Raw genomic sequence first — 17,988 nt, forward strand, 5'->3', positions numbered from 1 at the left:
GCTCCGAAAGAAACCGGCCGATGCTCTTCTGTCTTTACGGCAAGGAAAGGACGAAACATTACGGAAGTTCATCGGTCGGTTCCGAGTGGAACTCCACCAAATTAACGAACCGAACTTCAATATCATTCGCGCCGCACTCTGCCATGCCATCCGAGATAGGGACATGAAAGTCACCTTGAATGTGCATCCTCCTCATGACCTCCAAGAACTCATGGCCACTGCGGATAGATACATCAATAATGAGGAATCATTTGCCATGGAAAGGGAGTTGGAGAACACCCGAGGAACCAAAAAATGAGAAGACGACTCTAGGGCGCTACCGAGTCATAAGGAGGCAAGACACAATGATCGACAGAGTTGTCGTGCCCCAAATCCCCAGTTTGATAGGGTCAACTACACTCCATTGAACAACACCATCTCAAATATCCTGTACGAAATCTGTGATAGAGAACCCATACACTGGCCCAAAAGAATGAGAAATTCAGGAAAAGGTAAAAGTTCTAGCAAATATTGTCATTTTCACCAAGATCATGGGCACACCACCGACAATTGCTATCATCTGAAAAATGAAATCGAAAGATTCGCGGGACTGGGTCGGATTGATCGTTACCTTCAAAATCCCCCAAGGAGCCAGCAACGACCCAGATCCGAAATACATCGGCCGGACGAACATCGTCGCTTGCCAAACCACCGTGTAGAAGGTACTAGGCAAAGAGCTTCGGATCAGGAGGAAGCACCTAAGATCACCAGAAATATTGACACCATTTATGGAGGTCCGGCGTCCGGAGGACCGACCGACGAAGGACGCGCCCTTTACGCGGGAGAAATCAACTCCATAGAAAACCCCTCCAAGAAGTCAAGGACGGACCCAAGTACCAGCATACCCATCACCTTTACCGAGGCAGATTATGGAACGATAGATCGGCAACATGATGACGCTATGGTAGTCCGACTCACCATCGCCAACTTTAATGTGGGACGAATCTTGATAGATACTGGAAGCTCGGTCAATGTCCTCCATCAAGACGCCTTCGCCAAAATGGACATCAGCAGTGATAGGGTGGAGCCTGTTGACTGGTCCATCTTAGGATTATCCGGACGAGAAGTCAAGGTACGAGGGAAGATCAAACTCCCTGTAACATTTGGAGCTCACCCGATCCAGCGCACCATCATACAACTTTTGTAATAGTTCGCGTCCCTTCCACTTATAACGGAATCATCGGAAGGCCAGCACTGAACGAACTGAAAACCACTGCCCACTTGAAAATAAAGTTGCCCACAAAACTCGGCGTAGGAGAGGTTATCGGCGACCAAGAGAAAGCCCGTGAGTGCTACGCCGCCCTGTTGAAAAAGAAAAAAGGCCGCTAAAGAAACCTTCTCCATAGGCAGCACCGACCCTCGAGTTGAGGTAAAGCAAGGAGAACCGGTCGAGGAACTCACAAAAATTCCTCTGTTCTCCGGTGCCGACGAACGAACCGTCCAAATAGGTTCTCTCATTTCAGGTAAGCTTAAAACTGACCTCGTCAATTTCTTAAAGACTAACTCGGATATCTTTGCCTGGTCCGCCTCCGATATGCAGGGAATTCCCTCCGAAGTAGTGGTCCACAAATTGAATGTGGACCCAAACTCCAAGCCAGTCAAGCAAAAGAAACGTAATTTTGCCGCCGAAAGACAAAAGCACATCTAGGAAGAAGTAGATAAACTCCTCGATGCTAAAGTCATCAGAGAGATTTGCTACCCGGAATGGTTGGCCAACGTTGTGATGGTCAAGAAATCCAACGGCAAGTGGCGAATCTGCATAGATTTCACGGATCTCAACAAAGCGTGTCCCAAAGATTGTTACCCGTTACCGAGGATCGATCAACTCATTGATGCCACCGCCGGGCATGAGATGCTAAGCTTCATAGATGCCTTCTCCGGATACAACCAGATCCAGATGTACGACCCCGATATTCCAAAAACTTCCTTCGTCAGCGACCAAGGTATGTTTTGTTACGAAGTCATGCTGTAAGCCCATGCCAAACCAAGTCACTACTTGGATTTCACATGCCTTTCGACCTCAAAAATGCTGGCGCCACGTACCAACGTCTCGTCACTAAGATTTTTGTCGAACAAATTGGGAAGAACATGGAAGTATATGTCGACGACATGCTCGTTAAGAGCCTCAAAGCACAGAACCACATCGCCGACCTTGAAGAGGCCTTCACCATACTCCGATGAAACCGAATGATTTTGAACCCCGCCAAGTGTGCTTTTGGGGTTACCTCCAGAAAATTCCTGGGCTTTATGGTTAGCCAACGAGGAATTGAGGCCAATCTCGAAAAAATAAAAGCACTGTTAGAAATGACAACGCCGAAGGAAGTTAGAGATGTACAAAGACTCACCGGGAGAATCGCGGCCCTTAGCAGGTTTATGTCTAAATCTGTCGAAAGGTGCCTGCCTTTCTTTAAAACTCTCCGAAGCATGAAAGACTTTCGATGGACAGAGGAATGTCAGACGACCTTCGTCCAGCTAAAGGCATATCTCCAAGCGCTTCTGTTACTCTCAGAGAAAAGTTAGAGAAAAGTACTAGGGGAAGATTTGTACCTGTACCTAGCAGTTGGGCCCGCCGCGGTAAGTTATCTGCTCGTTTGGCAGGAAGGAAAAACGGAGCAACCTATTTACTATGTTAGTAGAGTGCTCCAAGACGCCGAAACCTGATACTAGGAGATTGAAGAATTCGCCTTCGTTGTCGTCGTATCTGCGAGAAAACTTCGTCCATATTTTCAGGCTCATCCTGTTACCGTACTCACCGACCAACCTCTCCGAAAGATATTACAGAAGACCGACACTTCAGGACGTCTGATTAATTGGGCGGTTGAATTGGGCAAATTCGACATCCAGATAAAGCCCCATCCAGCGATCAAGTCCCAGGTGCTGGAGGATTTTATTGTGGAACGTACGGTGCCGATAGAGGAATCCGAAGAACCAAGTCTCCCAGCCAAAGAACCGACTCTGATCCAGCAAAGCCAAGATCCACTGTGGATGTTGTACGTGGATGGCTCCTCCAATGCTGGGGGCAGTGGTGCCGGCTTGGTCATAACAGGGCCGAACAATTTTATTGCTAAGTACGCCCTGCGACTAGATTTCAAAGCATCCAATAACGAGGCAGAATACAAAGCTTTGATCGCCGGAATAGCTCTTGCCATCGAATTATGAGTCACTCGGATCAGAGTCCACAGTGATTCGCAATTGGTGGTGGGCCAAGTGAATGGCTTCAGCGAAGCTAAAGAAGAACGGATGATCAAATACGTGGAAAAAGTGAGAAAGGAAATCTCCGTCTTCGAAGAATTCCAGATAGTACAGGTTCCTCGGACCTTAAATACCAGCGCTGATGCTCTCTCCAAGATGGCCTCGTCCGGAATGTTTGAACCAGAAAACATCTATACCGAGATCCTCCCTCAACCTAGCATTGAGAGAGAAGTAGTCCTACAACTCAACGAGGAACCTAGTTGGATGGATCCTATAGCACGATACTTAAAGACGGTGTTGTACCCTCGGATGGAAAGGAAGCTCGACGCCTGGTTGCTAAGGCCGCCCATTACATCTTCGATGGATAGGAGTCGTACAAGCGGTGCTTTTCATGGCCTCTATTGAAATGTCTCCGACCCTCCGCCGCGGAACTCGCCATGAGAGAAGTCCACGAAGGAATCTGTGGCGATCACTCAGGCGGAAAGGTGTAGCTCCCAAGATCCTCCGCCGAGGTTTTTTCTGGCCGACCCTCCAGCAAGACGCATCTGATTTTGTCAGAAAATGCGAGCAATGCCAGAAGTTCGCTACCGTACCTCGTCTTCCTGCAGTTCCTTGCAAACCCATCTCCAATCCAATCCCGTTCGCTATGTGGGAGATGGATTTGTTAGGTCCTTTTCCTAACTCGACCAAGGGGCACCGAATGATGTATGTCGCCATTGACTACTTCACCAAATGGGTCGAGGCTAAGGCAGTGAAGAAAATTACTTCCAAAGAAACAAAAAACTTCTTCTATCATGATATTATTTGCAGGTTCGGTATTCCGCGAGTCCTTGTAATCGACAACGGGACCCAGTTTGCGAGCCGACGGTTCAAAGAATTTTGCGGAAAACTCGGTATCGAACAACGGTTCACCTCAGTCGGCCATCCGCAAGCTAACGGACAGGTGGAAGTAACCAATTGAACCCTCTTACAAGGGTTGAAAAAACTCGCAGAGAACGCCCGAGGCTTATGGGCAGAAGAATTACCGAATCTCCTCTGGGCCTATTGAACCACCCCCAGGACCGCGACAGGAGAGTCACCATTCAGTCTCGCCTTCGGGGTAGACGCAATCATACTCGTTGAGATTGGAGCCCACTCTCTGAGGCTTGAAGCTTACAACGAGAGGGCCAATCCCAACCAGCTAAGGAGCAGCCTTGACCTCGTCGAAGAAACTAGGGAAAAACCCCAAGTCAAGAAGGCCGCGTATCAACACAGGGTCGCCCGATACTACAACTCCAGGATGAAGGAGAGAGCAGTAAGAACGGGCGACTTGGTGCTATGACGATCCGAAGTCTCCGACCCACCTCGCAACTCGGGAAAATTGGCTCCCACTTGGGAAGGACCCTGCCGCGTATCCTGCACTCTCTAGCTAGGATCGTACCAATTGGAAGACTTAGAGGGCAACCCCACTCCCCGTACTTGGCATATTTCGAATCTGAAGAAGTTCTATCAGTAAGCAAGAATGTAATTTGTTTTCATTTCCTTATTTTCAATAAATCTATGTGTTTGTTCTTTGTCTTTGTGATATTGCAGACATGTAATCATTCTCCCCAAGTAATAAAATCTCCTTTTCGATTCCCCATCCGCAAGAGCTATTACTTCCCAACATTAACAAATCTCCAAACTGAACAACCTACAAATGAAGAATAAAAGATACAACCCATAAACCGGTGCCCGAAGAGGCCCGGTAGAGAGTCTATCTACTTGAAAGATACGACCCATAAACTGATGCCCAAAGAGGCTCAGTAGAGAGCCTATCTACTTAAAAGATATGATCCACAAACCAATGCCAAAAGAGGCTCGGTAGAGAGTCTATCTACTTAAAAGATACGACCCATAAACTGGTGCCCAAAGAGGTCAGGTAGAGAGTCTATCTACTTAAAAGATATGACCCATAAACCGATGCCCAAAGAGGCTCGGTAGAGAGTCTATCTACTTAAAAGATACAACCCATAAACCGGTGCCCAAAGAGGCTCGGTAGAGAGTCTATCTATTTAAAAGATACGACTCATAAACCGGTGCCCAAAGAGGTTCGGTAGAGAGTCTATCTATTTAAAAGATACGACCCATAAACCGGTGCCCGAAGAGGCCCAGAGAGAGTCTATCTATTTGAAAGATACGACCCATAAATCGGTGCCCAAAGAGGCTCGGTAGAGAGTCTATCTACTTGAAGGATATGACCCATAAACCGATGCCCAAAGAGGCACGGTGAAGAGTCTATCCACAAAATACTGCTTCAAAAATATATCATTATCTCGTCAGAATCAGGAGAAAATTTACTATCACCAGCAAGAAGGTAAAAATGTTTCCAAAGCATCACCATGAGTAGGGATCGCCTCAAAGGACGAACCCTTCCATGCACACCAAAATAAAATTAAGTTTTTACAGAACCGGTTCATGAGAGAAATAAAAAGAGAATTGCAAGGGCCCCGCCCCTAAACATCCTTCTCCAAATCTTCTCGAGCAGAGGGCGCTACAACAGGCGGAACAGAGGATTCCACTCCATGAGATGTGACTGTGAGGTTTGCCTCGTTCGCTTTAGTCGCCTCAGAATGCTCTCCCTCGAAAAGTTTGGTCCCCGGTGGTCCCTTCAGCCTGTCGACGGGAAATGTGGAGTCTATGGCCTTAACTTGGTCTTGACAGTCGATGAACCCCTTCGCCTCAAACTCCAAGACATGAAGTGCCTTATCCGTCTGATATTCTTGAGACTGGCGAAACTTGGCAATCGCCCGGGACCGAATCTCTCCTTCTCGTTGCGCGGCCTCATCCCGCACCTTCTCGAGGTTAGCACAGATCTTCTTTTCACGGTCAAGTTCGTCCTTGACCCCCTGAAGTTCAACCCGGGCATCCGTATGAAGTATGAAGCTTTTTCGCATCCACCAAGGACTCCTCGAACAATCTCCTGCTCTCTTTCTGTGAGTCCGCATAGTTTTTCACCTCCTTGGATGCATGGGCATAAAGAGATTGGTATTTGCCCATGCGCCACAAGGCATAGGAACAAATATCTGACAACTGTAAGTAAAAAGAGGAAAGATAAATATTTGCAGAGCCTGAAAGACATTTGGAGAATTAAAAATAAAATTGCACACCTTCTTCGCCAAAGCGACCATGTCCCAGCCCAAGGCGTAGTGCGAACACTTCTCCATCTTCGCTGAGTCTTTTGGTAAGATACTCGCCATTGCCATCTCTACAGCCACTCTCAGGTTACGAAGGGCAGAATCTTCAGTACCCATCTTCCAATTAGGATCAAAGTAAGGCCCCTGTTGGGTCGCCTGATCCCTCGAGAGAGTCAACGGATTAAAAAGAGCCTGGGTCCCATTGCAACCCTCGGCGGGCAGGGTCTCCTGAGTTACAACTGGGTCTTTACCTTTAAGACCCTCCCCCTCTGCCGAATTACCCTTCTTGGTAAGGCTCTTCTTTGGCAAATCCGCTTGCCGCTTGCCATGTACGGATTTCTCCGGAGATGCAACATCCTTGGATCCTACGGTCGAGACCGACCCTTTTCCAGCCTTAGCAGCCTGGCGCCTCAAGGCTCTCTCATGTTTCTGCCGAGCTACTTCCTCGGCCTTCAATCTCCTGGCCTCCTCCATTGCCGAAGCAGAGATATTAGCGCCCGAGCCTTCCGCTGCCATTTCTGTGATAAAACCAGAAAACAAGTTACGACACGATAGAAGGGAAGCAAACAAAAATACGGAAAAGAAGAACGGAAGAGGGAATCACCAGACTGACTCTCGTCAACACTCGTTTCATATTCCTCCCCCCCTTCCTCACCTTCGCCCCGAGCCTCATCGAATCTACCACAACGTTGCTTAGACCAAATTTGACCAATACTCGTTCGAACTTGAAGTCCCGAACATCAAACCTCTCCTTTCCTACTTCCAAACCCCTACCTACAACGTCATTGAAAACCAACTGACTCAATGTTCCTAAAGAAAACTTTAGCCCTATCTTTTCCCCACTGGGCTCCCTCCAATCAAAAGGAAACCTCCAACCGGCCGACTGAGGAGGTTTCACAAAAAAGAACGCATTCTTCCACCGTTTAATGGAAGATGGAGCTCCACCCATAATCATCAGCGTCCGCCATTGGGCCACATCTACCCAACAATCCTTTAACTTGATAAGGAAACATTTCCGGATCACGTCCAAAGACAGTGGGGCTTTCACCATCTTGCTTTTAGCCACGTATGCCATGAGGCCCCTCCACCCGTTCAGATAAATCTGAGATGGAGCCATACCAAAAAAGTCCAAAAACTCTATCATAATCGGATGCAGGGAAAACCGGACGCCCGCTTCAAAAACCTCCTTGTAAAAAGTCGTTTCCCCCTACACGTTACTGCTACATGCTCGTTCATCGGAAGTGGGAAGTTGGACTTCATAGCCATCCAATGTGATACTTCTCCCGCAGTCGATCAAGGTCCGAAAGTTGAAGGATACCTATCGAACTCATAGCTACTTCGGGGCGATATACCCCGCCATGAGGCACTCGAGGGCTGTGAAGTTCCACAGATTCCTAGGCGAAAACTCTAGCCTGAACATCCATCGGTGCCGACCGTGAATTACTCATATCCTCAACCAAGGCAAATGTTAGCCCAAGGGTTCCCCATGGGTTCACTCAATCTTTTCGTTTTGATGATTAACAAACGCAAATTGATTAGTCATTTATGGACTAATTATTTGCCTTGAGTGTTGTGCTATAGATAGGTAATTCACAGGTCAATCCATGCTAGCACACACACAGATGGCCTAAGCTTGAAGATGAACCAAATAAAGGATTATTAGGGTTTGTTTCAGTAGGTGGATTAGGGTTTGTATTTTTCTTCTTCTTTTCTATGTAGATATCAGCATGTTCATATTCAGTATGTTCATGACTTTTGTTGAAGAAAATGAATTGACCTTCATGTGGGTGATTAGAATTTGCACTTCTCCTTTTGAAGGAAAGTTTAACTTGGAAAGGAAAAAGTAATTGTTTCAAAATGCTGATGTAGGTCAAAACACGGCCATAGGAAATACTACTCAACTCGAGTACTTGATTGATGTGGTCACAACAAAAGAAAGTCAAAAGTTTTGATTAACTCAGGTAAAACAATTTGTTTCTTCTCGTCTCTCTGCTTCTTGATTTCTTGATGTGTGTGTAATGTATAATATTTCTGTAAGGTTTTGGGATAGGCCTATGAATTGTGGAGATTTTGGAATTAGAAACTGTAGAAATATGAAAACTCAAAACTCTCAATAGATAAACACATCATATTTTGGGGAACTCAAAGAAAGTAGAAATCATATAAGTAATGTTTCATGAAAAATACGGTGGGAGTGTGTTATGGTCGAGTCCCACTTATGAAAGAACTGGAAGAGCCTTTTATCTTATGGAGTGTTGGTAAGGAAAATATCTTTTTTGGCTGGATAGGTGGTGTGGTGACCTTAGGCTACTACGCAGGGTTGGTAACCTTAGCGCCTTGGATGTAGATTCTGTAGATGGATCTGGTAGAAGTAGAGTGAATCACTCCTAAAGTGAAGGAGATTCTCTTAGTAGCTTTTCAAACCTTTCAACTAGGATTATCAGTCATTAAAGTGGAATTTTTTCCTATAGACAATTTTATTTTTACATGGCCCCGGGGAAAATAAGCCACTTGGATTTGGCCAAGGTTAAACACTCATGGAAATTCACTGGTTGTATTATTATGGCCTATGGTTGGATTGACACTCATATTCTCGTCTTATGTCATAGATCTAAGCATGTTGAACTTCCATTTAGTTCTTATTATAGTACTCCTTATGATCATGCATTTCACAATATTCATTAGCTTCACAACAACAATGACCTGAATAATGCCCACGACTTTGTAAGGTAATCAACCTTTCACTCTAACATGAAGGGCTGAGATTAGTCTCACTAAAAATTCTGTTCCAATTTCAGCCCTTCATATAAGCCAATTCAATTTTTAGTGAATGCTTGAGATTATTCTAATGAAAATAGGTTTTTCAATCAAGGCCCTTTATAAAAAAAAGTGGAGGAGCTGATTTGGAGCCGACATACTTTAGTCGCAATGGAGGTGAAACCATCTCTCTTGAATGAAAACACAGAAATAGGGGCCACTTCATTGTAATAAAATGGGGCACGCCTGAGTACAGCACAGTTGACACTCCCAATGCTTGATCTGAACTGTCCATTTGGTAATTTTAGAGATCCTAAAATTATGTCAATCATTGATTTCCTCCCATCCTTGTGATGGTTGATCTTGTTCTGTCCCGTGATCATCTCGATCGGTGGGCTTTCCCCTTCTTTTTTTTCACTGTTGTAGCTGATTAAGGGTTTGTACTTTCTTAAGCTTATATTTGATTGTAGTAGTAGTAGTTGTTGTTGTTGTTGATTTCTAATCCGGGCCCTGTTATTAAGGTTTGTTTCAGTAGGTGGATTAGGGTTTGTATTTTTCTTCTTCTTTTCTATGTAGATATCAGCATGTTCATATTCAATTTGTTCATGACTTTTGTTGAAGAAAATGAATTGACCTTCATGTGGGTGATCAGAATTTGCACTTCTCCTTTTGAAGGAAAGTTTAACTTGGGAAGGAAAAAGTAATTGTTTCAAAATGCTGATGTAGGTCAAAAGACGGCCATAGGAAATACTACTCAACTTGAGTACTTGATTGATGTGGTCATAACAAAGGAAAGTTAAAAGTTTTGATTAACTCAGGTAAAATAGTTTGTTCTTCTCGTCTCTTTGCTTCTTGATGTGTCTGTACTATATAATATTTCTGTAAGCTTTTGGGATAGGTCTGAATTCTGGAGATTTTGGAATTAGAAAGTGTAGAAATATGGAAACACAAAGCTCTCAATAGATTACACAACATTTCTTTGGGGAACTCAAAGAAAGTCGAAATCATATAAGTAATGTTTCATGAAAAATACTGTGGGCGTGTGTTATGGTCTAGTCCCACTTATGGAAGAACTGGATCTTATGTAAATATCTTTTTGGGGTTTTGTAGACACCTCATTTTGACTAAACCCCTTTACATCTTGTTTTGAATAAAAACCTAATAAATGAAAGATTTAGAGTCCTAAATTGTACCCCAGGGTAGGTTAGGATCCCAAGTAGTTCCCTTTAAAATTTTGTCAAAATCTGTTGAAAAATGCCTAATAAGACAAGCCAAATTAGAATTGTAGTACAACAGGAGAGTGAAATATCCTGTAAGCCAGCTAGTTTTTACACTAGAGCAGAAGAGGGGTGTATTATCCCTGTAAATTCGCACATGAAGAATTTTACTTGAAATTACCCATTTTTGTACTCAAAGCACAAAATTTAATAAAAGAGGTTGTTTGGGGAAACTTATGAGGGTAAAAAATTAACACATTTTCTCTATAAATAGGAGATCAAAGGCCCTCATTTGGGGATCTTTCTTCTAAATCTAGGGTTTGTGCTTAAGAGAGAGATAGAGAGCTTTCTAGAGAGAGTTTTCTAGAGGGAGAGAGAGAGAGAAAGCTTTCTAGAGAGAGAGAAGATTCTAGAGAGAGAGAGAATTCTAGAGTGAGAAAGAGTTTTAGAGAGAGAAAGAATGAGATCTAGAGAGAGAAAGAAGGATGAGAAGAACCTTTCAAGGAGAGATTCAAGAGAAGAGCACAAGGTTAGTAAATTTTAAGTTTTTCGAGTTTTTTTTTAAAATCTAGCCTGAAATGGAAAATCTAAGTGGAAAATGCTTAAAAATGGTTAGATCTAGCAACCTAAGGCTAAAATCTACCAAAATATGTTTAAAAACATGGCTCATAGAAAGATCTAAAGCAATTTGCCTCAGATTTTGAGGAATTTCAATATGAAAATAGCAAAACAAGGTGCTGTCCAACCTCTTTTTGCCATTTTTCATCGATTTTAGGTTGGAATTCATGAATTTTTTTAAATGGAGGTATAGAGCTTGTTCAGATCTTCGATTTGGCATATTATGGCCCAAAATTGACAAAGAAATGAAGAAGTTATGCTAATTTTAAGATTTCAGCTCAAAAGTTTAGTTAAAATGGTGAATTCTTGGATGATTTTTGTGAAAATATTTAGATCTGATGTGTTAGGCTTTGGAATTCAAAAACATAACTGTTAATATCTGTATAATGTGAATATCTAGTGAAATACGTGATAAATTTAGGGTTTTGATGTGAAGTGCTCTTGCAAGATGTTGAAAAACCTCAAAATTACATGCTGTCCAGATTTATTTTTCATCATTTTTCATAATTTTCTATCAAATTTGAAATGAATGGACTACACAAGGTTTTAGAGCATTCCGAGATCTTCGATTTGGCATATTATGGCCCTAATTTGGCCAAAGGATGAGAGATTTATGCTCTTTTTAAATTTCAGCCATTCAATGTGTTAATTTTTCTAAGTTTTTTAAAAATTTATCGCGTCGAGTAACTTCTGGCAAGAGCCATAGAAGACAAATTGTTCCTTATAAGATTTTATAAAACTTTGTCAATAAGTGAATTTCTCCAGAAACAATGTCTGGTGTGTCAAAAATCACTTTCAAAATTTCAGTTTTCTGATAAAACTGTTTGTTGTAACAGCAGATTGTCGGCCATTTTTGGAGCACTTTTGACTGGATCTGGCCGGAGCCGTAGAAGACAAAGTTGTTCCTTTAATAATTTCTTAAAACTTTGTAGTTGAGAAAAGTTTCCAGAAACGATGTATTGAGTGTCAAAATTGAATGGGAACTTTCAGCTGAAATACTAATGTCTTTTAATGGCAATGGATTGGAAGAGGTCATTTTTCGGCCACTTATGGCTAGATACAAACAAAGTGGTCAATTGAGAGAATATCACTCATGCTGAGATCTACAATTTTTATTAGTAGGGTTTTTTATGATTTTTAATGTTTGAAGAGTCCGAAATTCAATGCAAAGTTGTATTTTTCCACACTATATGACATAACTATGCAATTTCTTGAAAATCATAGATAACATGAGCTCTAACCATTTTTAATGGTTGTGTTTTGGATGTTTTGAGTTTGGTAGCAAGTCATGAATAATTTTTTGGATGTTTTTCATGATTTACATGCCATTTTTAGGATATTTTTGTGAAAATTGCCTCTTCAGTTGTTATTTTGCCTTTTATTGCTTTTCAAGGCTATTTTTGGCCTAAATTATTTGTAATGCTTATAGTTGGATATGATGGGCATGTAACAAGTTTTAAATCATATATTGAATAATTTTCATGAATTGTTTGGCATTTTTACCTTTTTTGGTGAGAATTGCATGTTTGGTGGAATTTTTATCTTCTTTTAAAGGTTGTTTTGAGCTTTGATTAATTCAAATGGGTGTTTTTTATTATGTTGAGCATGCTAGCAGATTATAAATCATATATAGAGTAATTATTATGATTTATTTTGAATTTTTGTGCATTTTTAGAGAAATTTGCATGTTGTGTTGTGTGATTTCAATACTTTTTCAATGCTAAGTGATTGAAATCAATGATGCATGCAAACAAATGATTTAATCATGATCAAACCTGAATAAAACATGCTGAAAATATCTAAAAGAAGCTGAAATTAAGCATTAAAAGATGCTAGGACCTTGCTAAAAACACACCACGAACAAGCTTGCTCCATTCTTCCGGTTCTTGAACTAAATGACAACTTAGCATCTAAAACTCATAGGATCACTTCTAAAACATGTTTAAATCTTTCAAATCTTGAGAGTTTCATTCTTGGAGATGTGCCATGTCTCATTCCGTCTTTGAGATCCATTGCTTGCATCTCTTGCCTCTTAGTTGCATTATTGCCCATTGATTACATCTTTTGCACACATCATTCATTGATTTCCTTACATCCTTCACTCACTTCTTGATTACATCTAATGGGAAACCCTCTGCCTTAGGCTCATCCTATCTCATCAATTCCTAGAATTCTTTTCTAGCTTATTGTGTCTTTTCTCCGTGATGGAACCTACATGTGCTTCACATGTTTGGTGATTCTTCCCATTTCGTGGGATATGACATGTACTCACATGTTTGCTTTGATTCCACCCTCAGGGGGTATAGTTATCCTTCATTTTGATCATGTCCTCTTGAGTCTTCTTCCCTCCGTGAGGGAAGCGATCATGTCAAGGGCGATGAAGGCGTTAGCCCAAGCCCATCATTAGGGGGGACTTACTAGGATATGGTAGTACCCCCTGTCTTCTTCTTTTCTCTTCTTTAGGTAGAGTGTTCATTCTTTTAGATGTATTTTGAATTTTAGATAGCCCTTCCTTTTTAAGAGCGATGAAGGAGTCATCCCAAGCCCATCTTTTAGGGGACTTGCTCAAGTCCTAGTAGCATTTCCTCTTTTCATTTAGTAGACTTTCCAAGTCTTTTAGATCGCTTAGATATTTGTTTCCCTCATTGCAAGGGCAATGAAAGAGTTATCTAGAACCCCCACTAGGAGACACACTTTGTCTCATAAGGCGGTTCTCTTTCGGAGACAAGCCTTGTTGTCTAAAACCGATCCCTAGGAGGCATGCCTTGCCTTATTTATAGAACCCCCTTTTAGGTCATACCCCTTATTAAAACAAAGATTTAATTTGGTTTAGTATATTTTTTATCCCTATTTATCACTGCATGGGCAATGATAGGGATACTTGGAGCCCGCCTTGGTATCTTGAGAGTCTTTGACTTATTTGTCCCTTATTTTTGGTAGCGTTGTTAGAGAATCTTTGACTAATTTGTCCCCATTTTGGTAGCGTTATTAGAGAGTCTTTGACTTATTTGCACCCCTCTCTTTAGTGTTTGTTTAGGAGCTTATTTTATAGACTAGTAGTTCTATCTTTTTTAGTTACGAGTTTATCCTTTAGACATTGTTTTCTTTTCCTTAGAGACTAACTCAGTCTTATTAGAGCTTACCTACTTGGGATTATTTCATTTTCTTGAGATATAGTTTATTGGTTTTAGAATTTTATTATTTTTGGGATACTAGTTTACTCATTTTATGATCATTTCATTTTTAGTGAGTTCACTAGTTTTAGGGTTTCCCTTTTAGCGCTAGGGTTTTGCCCTAAGGTGTTGCTTTGTGTATTCCTTTTGGCCTTTGACCAAAAGGGTGAAATATTTAAAATTTTAAAAACACTTGAACATTTTAAAATTCAAAAACATCAGAAATTTCAAAACTAAAAAAACATTAGAAATTTAAAATCCAAAAACATTTAAAAATTAGAAAACATAAAAAATCAGAAATTGGAAAGTAGCCATGGAAGTTTGTTTCCAAACTACGTTGACTTGATCCCCCTTCACAGGTTACGTAGGTAGCTTGAGGCCGTCACCTCAGGTCCAGTCACCATTTTGTAAATATTTCAACTCATTTCGTAAATAAACAAACAAACAAAACTCAATAATGAATTAAAAAACCACTAAAAAAGTGAAAAACTCTTAAAAATCAAATATTTTCGAAAAGCTCTTCCCCTTAGATTCTATGATGGTGTGAGAGGAGGTTTAGATTGTTTAGAGTCTTGTTTGGTCTCGTTTGTTGTGTTTTGTCGTGTGAGTGTCCCTAGAGTTAGGAAGCCTAGAGTCGTGGTCGGTTAGACACTTAGTCGAGCTCATGGCTAGATTAAGATGTACTTAGTTAGCCCATTGTTTTCCTTAGGACATACAACCTAGTTACACATAGGATGTAGGGCCCACCTGCATTACACTAGGTTGATTTACATTAGTTTAGGACCATTGTGGGACCCGATCCCATGAGAGGGGTGGCGAACCGCCTCCCGCTCTTGGTCTCTCGCACCCACGCGAATGACGTGTGCTTTTTATTATTGATTTAATTCATCTTTTTCATGAACTTGGGACCACTAAAGCAATCCGAATTTCATGCAAATGAAAATGACAGAGTCGCAACCTAGATGAGAGATCTAGGATCCATAATTGACCAGAAATCTAGATTCGTGACCTGATTATGAGAATGGAAGGTATGAGGAGTTACCACCACATGCACCATTCTTGCCAGTAATCCGGTCTTCGATTCTAAAAGTTAACTCTCTTGAATTTCTTTTAAATGGCTCATTTAACTCTATATTAATGTGAGAACTATGGGACATGCATCATAAAATCTAATTTTAATGTATTCCCTAATGTGTATCTTGATTTGCTTAATTTGTTTGGATTCAATCTAAGTGAATGTTCTCTTAAAATCTAATTTGTGGAAAATCCTATATATTTTAATTAATTCAATTTAAAGCTTTAAATAAAAGAAGAAATAAAAACTATCCTAAAACCCCACTGATTGTGTGTGTGGGCCGACTCGGGCTCGGTATGCCACTCAAGCATCCAAAGTTGCCTACATATCCCAGCCTCACTGGAATCAGAGTCGATTGTAGCTTGGTGCCTAAACTAAGCTATATGCTTAGACTGCTAAGACACAAATCTAAATTGGAAGGACTGTTTCAACAGTTTTAAGAGAGAATATTTAATTCAAATTGGGTAGATTTTATTATCCTAGGACTTCATCTAAGATCCTATATGGTCCTATCTAAATGCAAGACGTTCCCTAAACTAATGCAAGTGAACCTACATCTTAGGTTAACTGGGCTTGTCCTATAGGGAAATGGGCTAACTAGTGTAACTAGATCTATGTCACAGTTGCCATCCATAGCAAATGTCTATTATTAGGCTGGACTCCTAATTCTAGGACACCCTAAAACCTAGAATACAACGTGACGTAAGTGTTCCTAACCAGCCCTAAAGGTTCCTATGAGGTGATACCGTTATCCAACGGTTCTAAGCACAGGGGTAGATTGACCCCAATTTTTTTTAAGTTAAATAATTTTCAATTTTTGAAAGATTTTCGATTTCTAAACATCTAAAGAATAGCAAAGGCTGTAAGGCATGACAGATTTCATCCTTAGATTACATTCATGGAAGGGAATCGTGCACTCTCACCTTGTGCAATTTAATACTTAAGTTATAGTATATTATTGCCTGACATGGTTCTTAGGATTTTCGTGGATTACAACCTCGGAGCCAACAACATACTATAATCTAAATACTCAAACTGTCGAGGATCAATTGCAATTGGAATACGATTAAGAACGCAATCTTGGCATCTAAGCTATCCTAGCATGGCCATTTTACAAAGAAAATCTATGACCCCTAAGGTTTCTGTTTCAAATGGTTTAATGATTGAATACATGATGAAAGGTTAGAGTTTTCTGGAAATTTTCATGATGTTTTGGTTAGTTTCAATTTTTAAGGGATTTTATCAATTTCAGACCAAGTGGATGATTTTACAAAGAAACCCATTGCAAACAAATTTCAAATAAGTTGAAACGTTTACAGTAACATGATATGGATGAAAATAGTTTACTGAAAAAATTTCATGGATTTGTATGTTAACCTGCTATTAATTTTCGATATAATAATAATGAGACCAGATTGTTTGAATTACAAAGAAACCCTTAGCAATCGAACTCTAAATCAATTAAATTTTTTATAGTAATAAGGTATAAATGAATAGAGCAAATGACCTAAAAAAAGCTCTTTGTTGGACTATTATTTAAAAAGCAGTGGAGAGTTGAAAACGACCAAAGTGAAGTGCTTTCACTGTTCACGGCTTTTATGAGACAAAAATGCCCTTCCTGCCCATTCACCTGTCACACATCATTTCAAAGAGAAAAAAGTATTATTTTATCCCTTTTTCCCTTCTATAGATGTGACTTTCACCTACCACCAAAGCTTTCTTCTTCTTCTTAAACATCTGCACTTTTTCTTTCTACCTCCATTAGAGTTACATTTGGAGTTTGCAAGCTAGGTAAATCTGTGTAGCTAAACATGTCTGTGGTTGTGGTTGATTTAAACGTGTTTATTTTGTGCTCTGTATATTGTGTATGTAGTTTTGTAGAGGGTTTGTAGTTTTGTAGTGTATGTAGTTTTGTGGAGTGTTTTTTGTAGAGTGTATGTAGTTTTGATTTGTGTTATAATAATCAATTCTCAAATATTTGTTAAAGTCAATCGTTAAACGCTATTAACGATTGGATTGGATTGTAGTTTTGTAGTAGATATTGTCTCATTGTATCGGATTACACACTTTAATAATAGTCTTTGAGGATTGTTGGAATAGTGGTTGATAACTGTGTAATTATTGTAGGATTGGATTGGATTGGATTGTGTCATTGGATTGGATTTGTAGTACTTTAATAGTGGGTGAGGATTGATGGAATAGTGGCAATAAAACTGTGTGTCTAGGGTATTTATAGAGGTTGCAACACTGTCCGTAGTGGTTAATGTTTCAAACTTACATTAACATTGGTTCAGGGTTGCCCAAATTTTGTTCAAACTGTTAGGATTCCATCTAGTTCATATAGAGTGATTGGATTGGATTTCATCTACTCTATTAGTGGTTGAGGATTCATGGAATAGTGATTGAAGCTGTGTAATGACTGGTTGAAATGGTATCAATACTGTTTGCAACACTGTGAGTAGTGGGGTTATTTTGTATAAGGAGTTGTCGAAACTCTTTCCACACTGGTCCAGGATTGTCCAAATTTTGTTCATTGATTGTAGTGGATTACATCTACTTCATACTGAGTGATTGTTTTAGATTCCATCTACTCCATTAGTGGTTGAGGATTGTTGGAATAGTGGTTGAAGCTGTGTAATTACTGATTGAAATTGTATCAATGGTGTTTGCAACACTGTGAGTAGTGGGGTTAATGTGCATAAGGAATTGTCCAAACTCTTCCCACACTGATTCAGGATTGTCCAAATTTTGTTCATTGGACT

At 40.6% G+C, this 17,988-nt stretch overlaps 1 protein-coding gene across 1 annotated transcript; it reads left to right on the forward strand.

Moving 5' to 3' along the window:
* The first annotated feature begins 472 nt into the window (after positions 1–472).
* LOC143866954 (uncharacterized) lies at positions 473–1,186 on the forward strand. The gene has a single exon (XM_077376053.1). The coding sequence runs from the start codon at positions 473–475 to the stop codon at positions 1,184–1,186; it is 714 nt and encodes a 237-aa protein (XP_077232168.1).
* The last annotated feature ends 16,802 nt before the right edge of the window (positions 1,187–17,988 follow it).

Source organism: Tasmannia lanceolata, unplaced genomic scaffold (genome assembly GCF_043159265.1).
Source record: "Tasmannia lanceolata isolate RefF3 unplaced genomic scaffold, GAP_Taslan_0.1 ptg000003l, whole genome shotgun sequence".
Classification (NCBI taxonomy): Eukaryota; Viridiplantae; Streptophyta; class Magnoliopsida; order Canellales; family Winteraceae; genus Tasmannia; species Tasmannia lanceolata.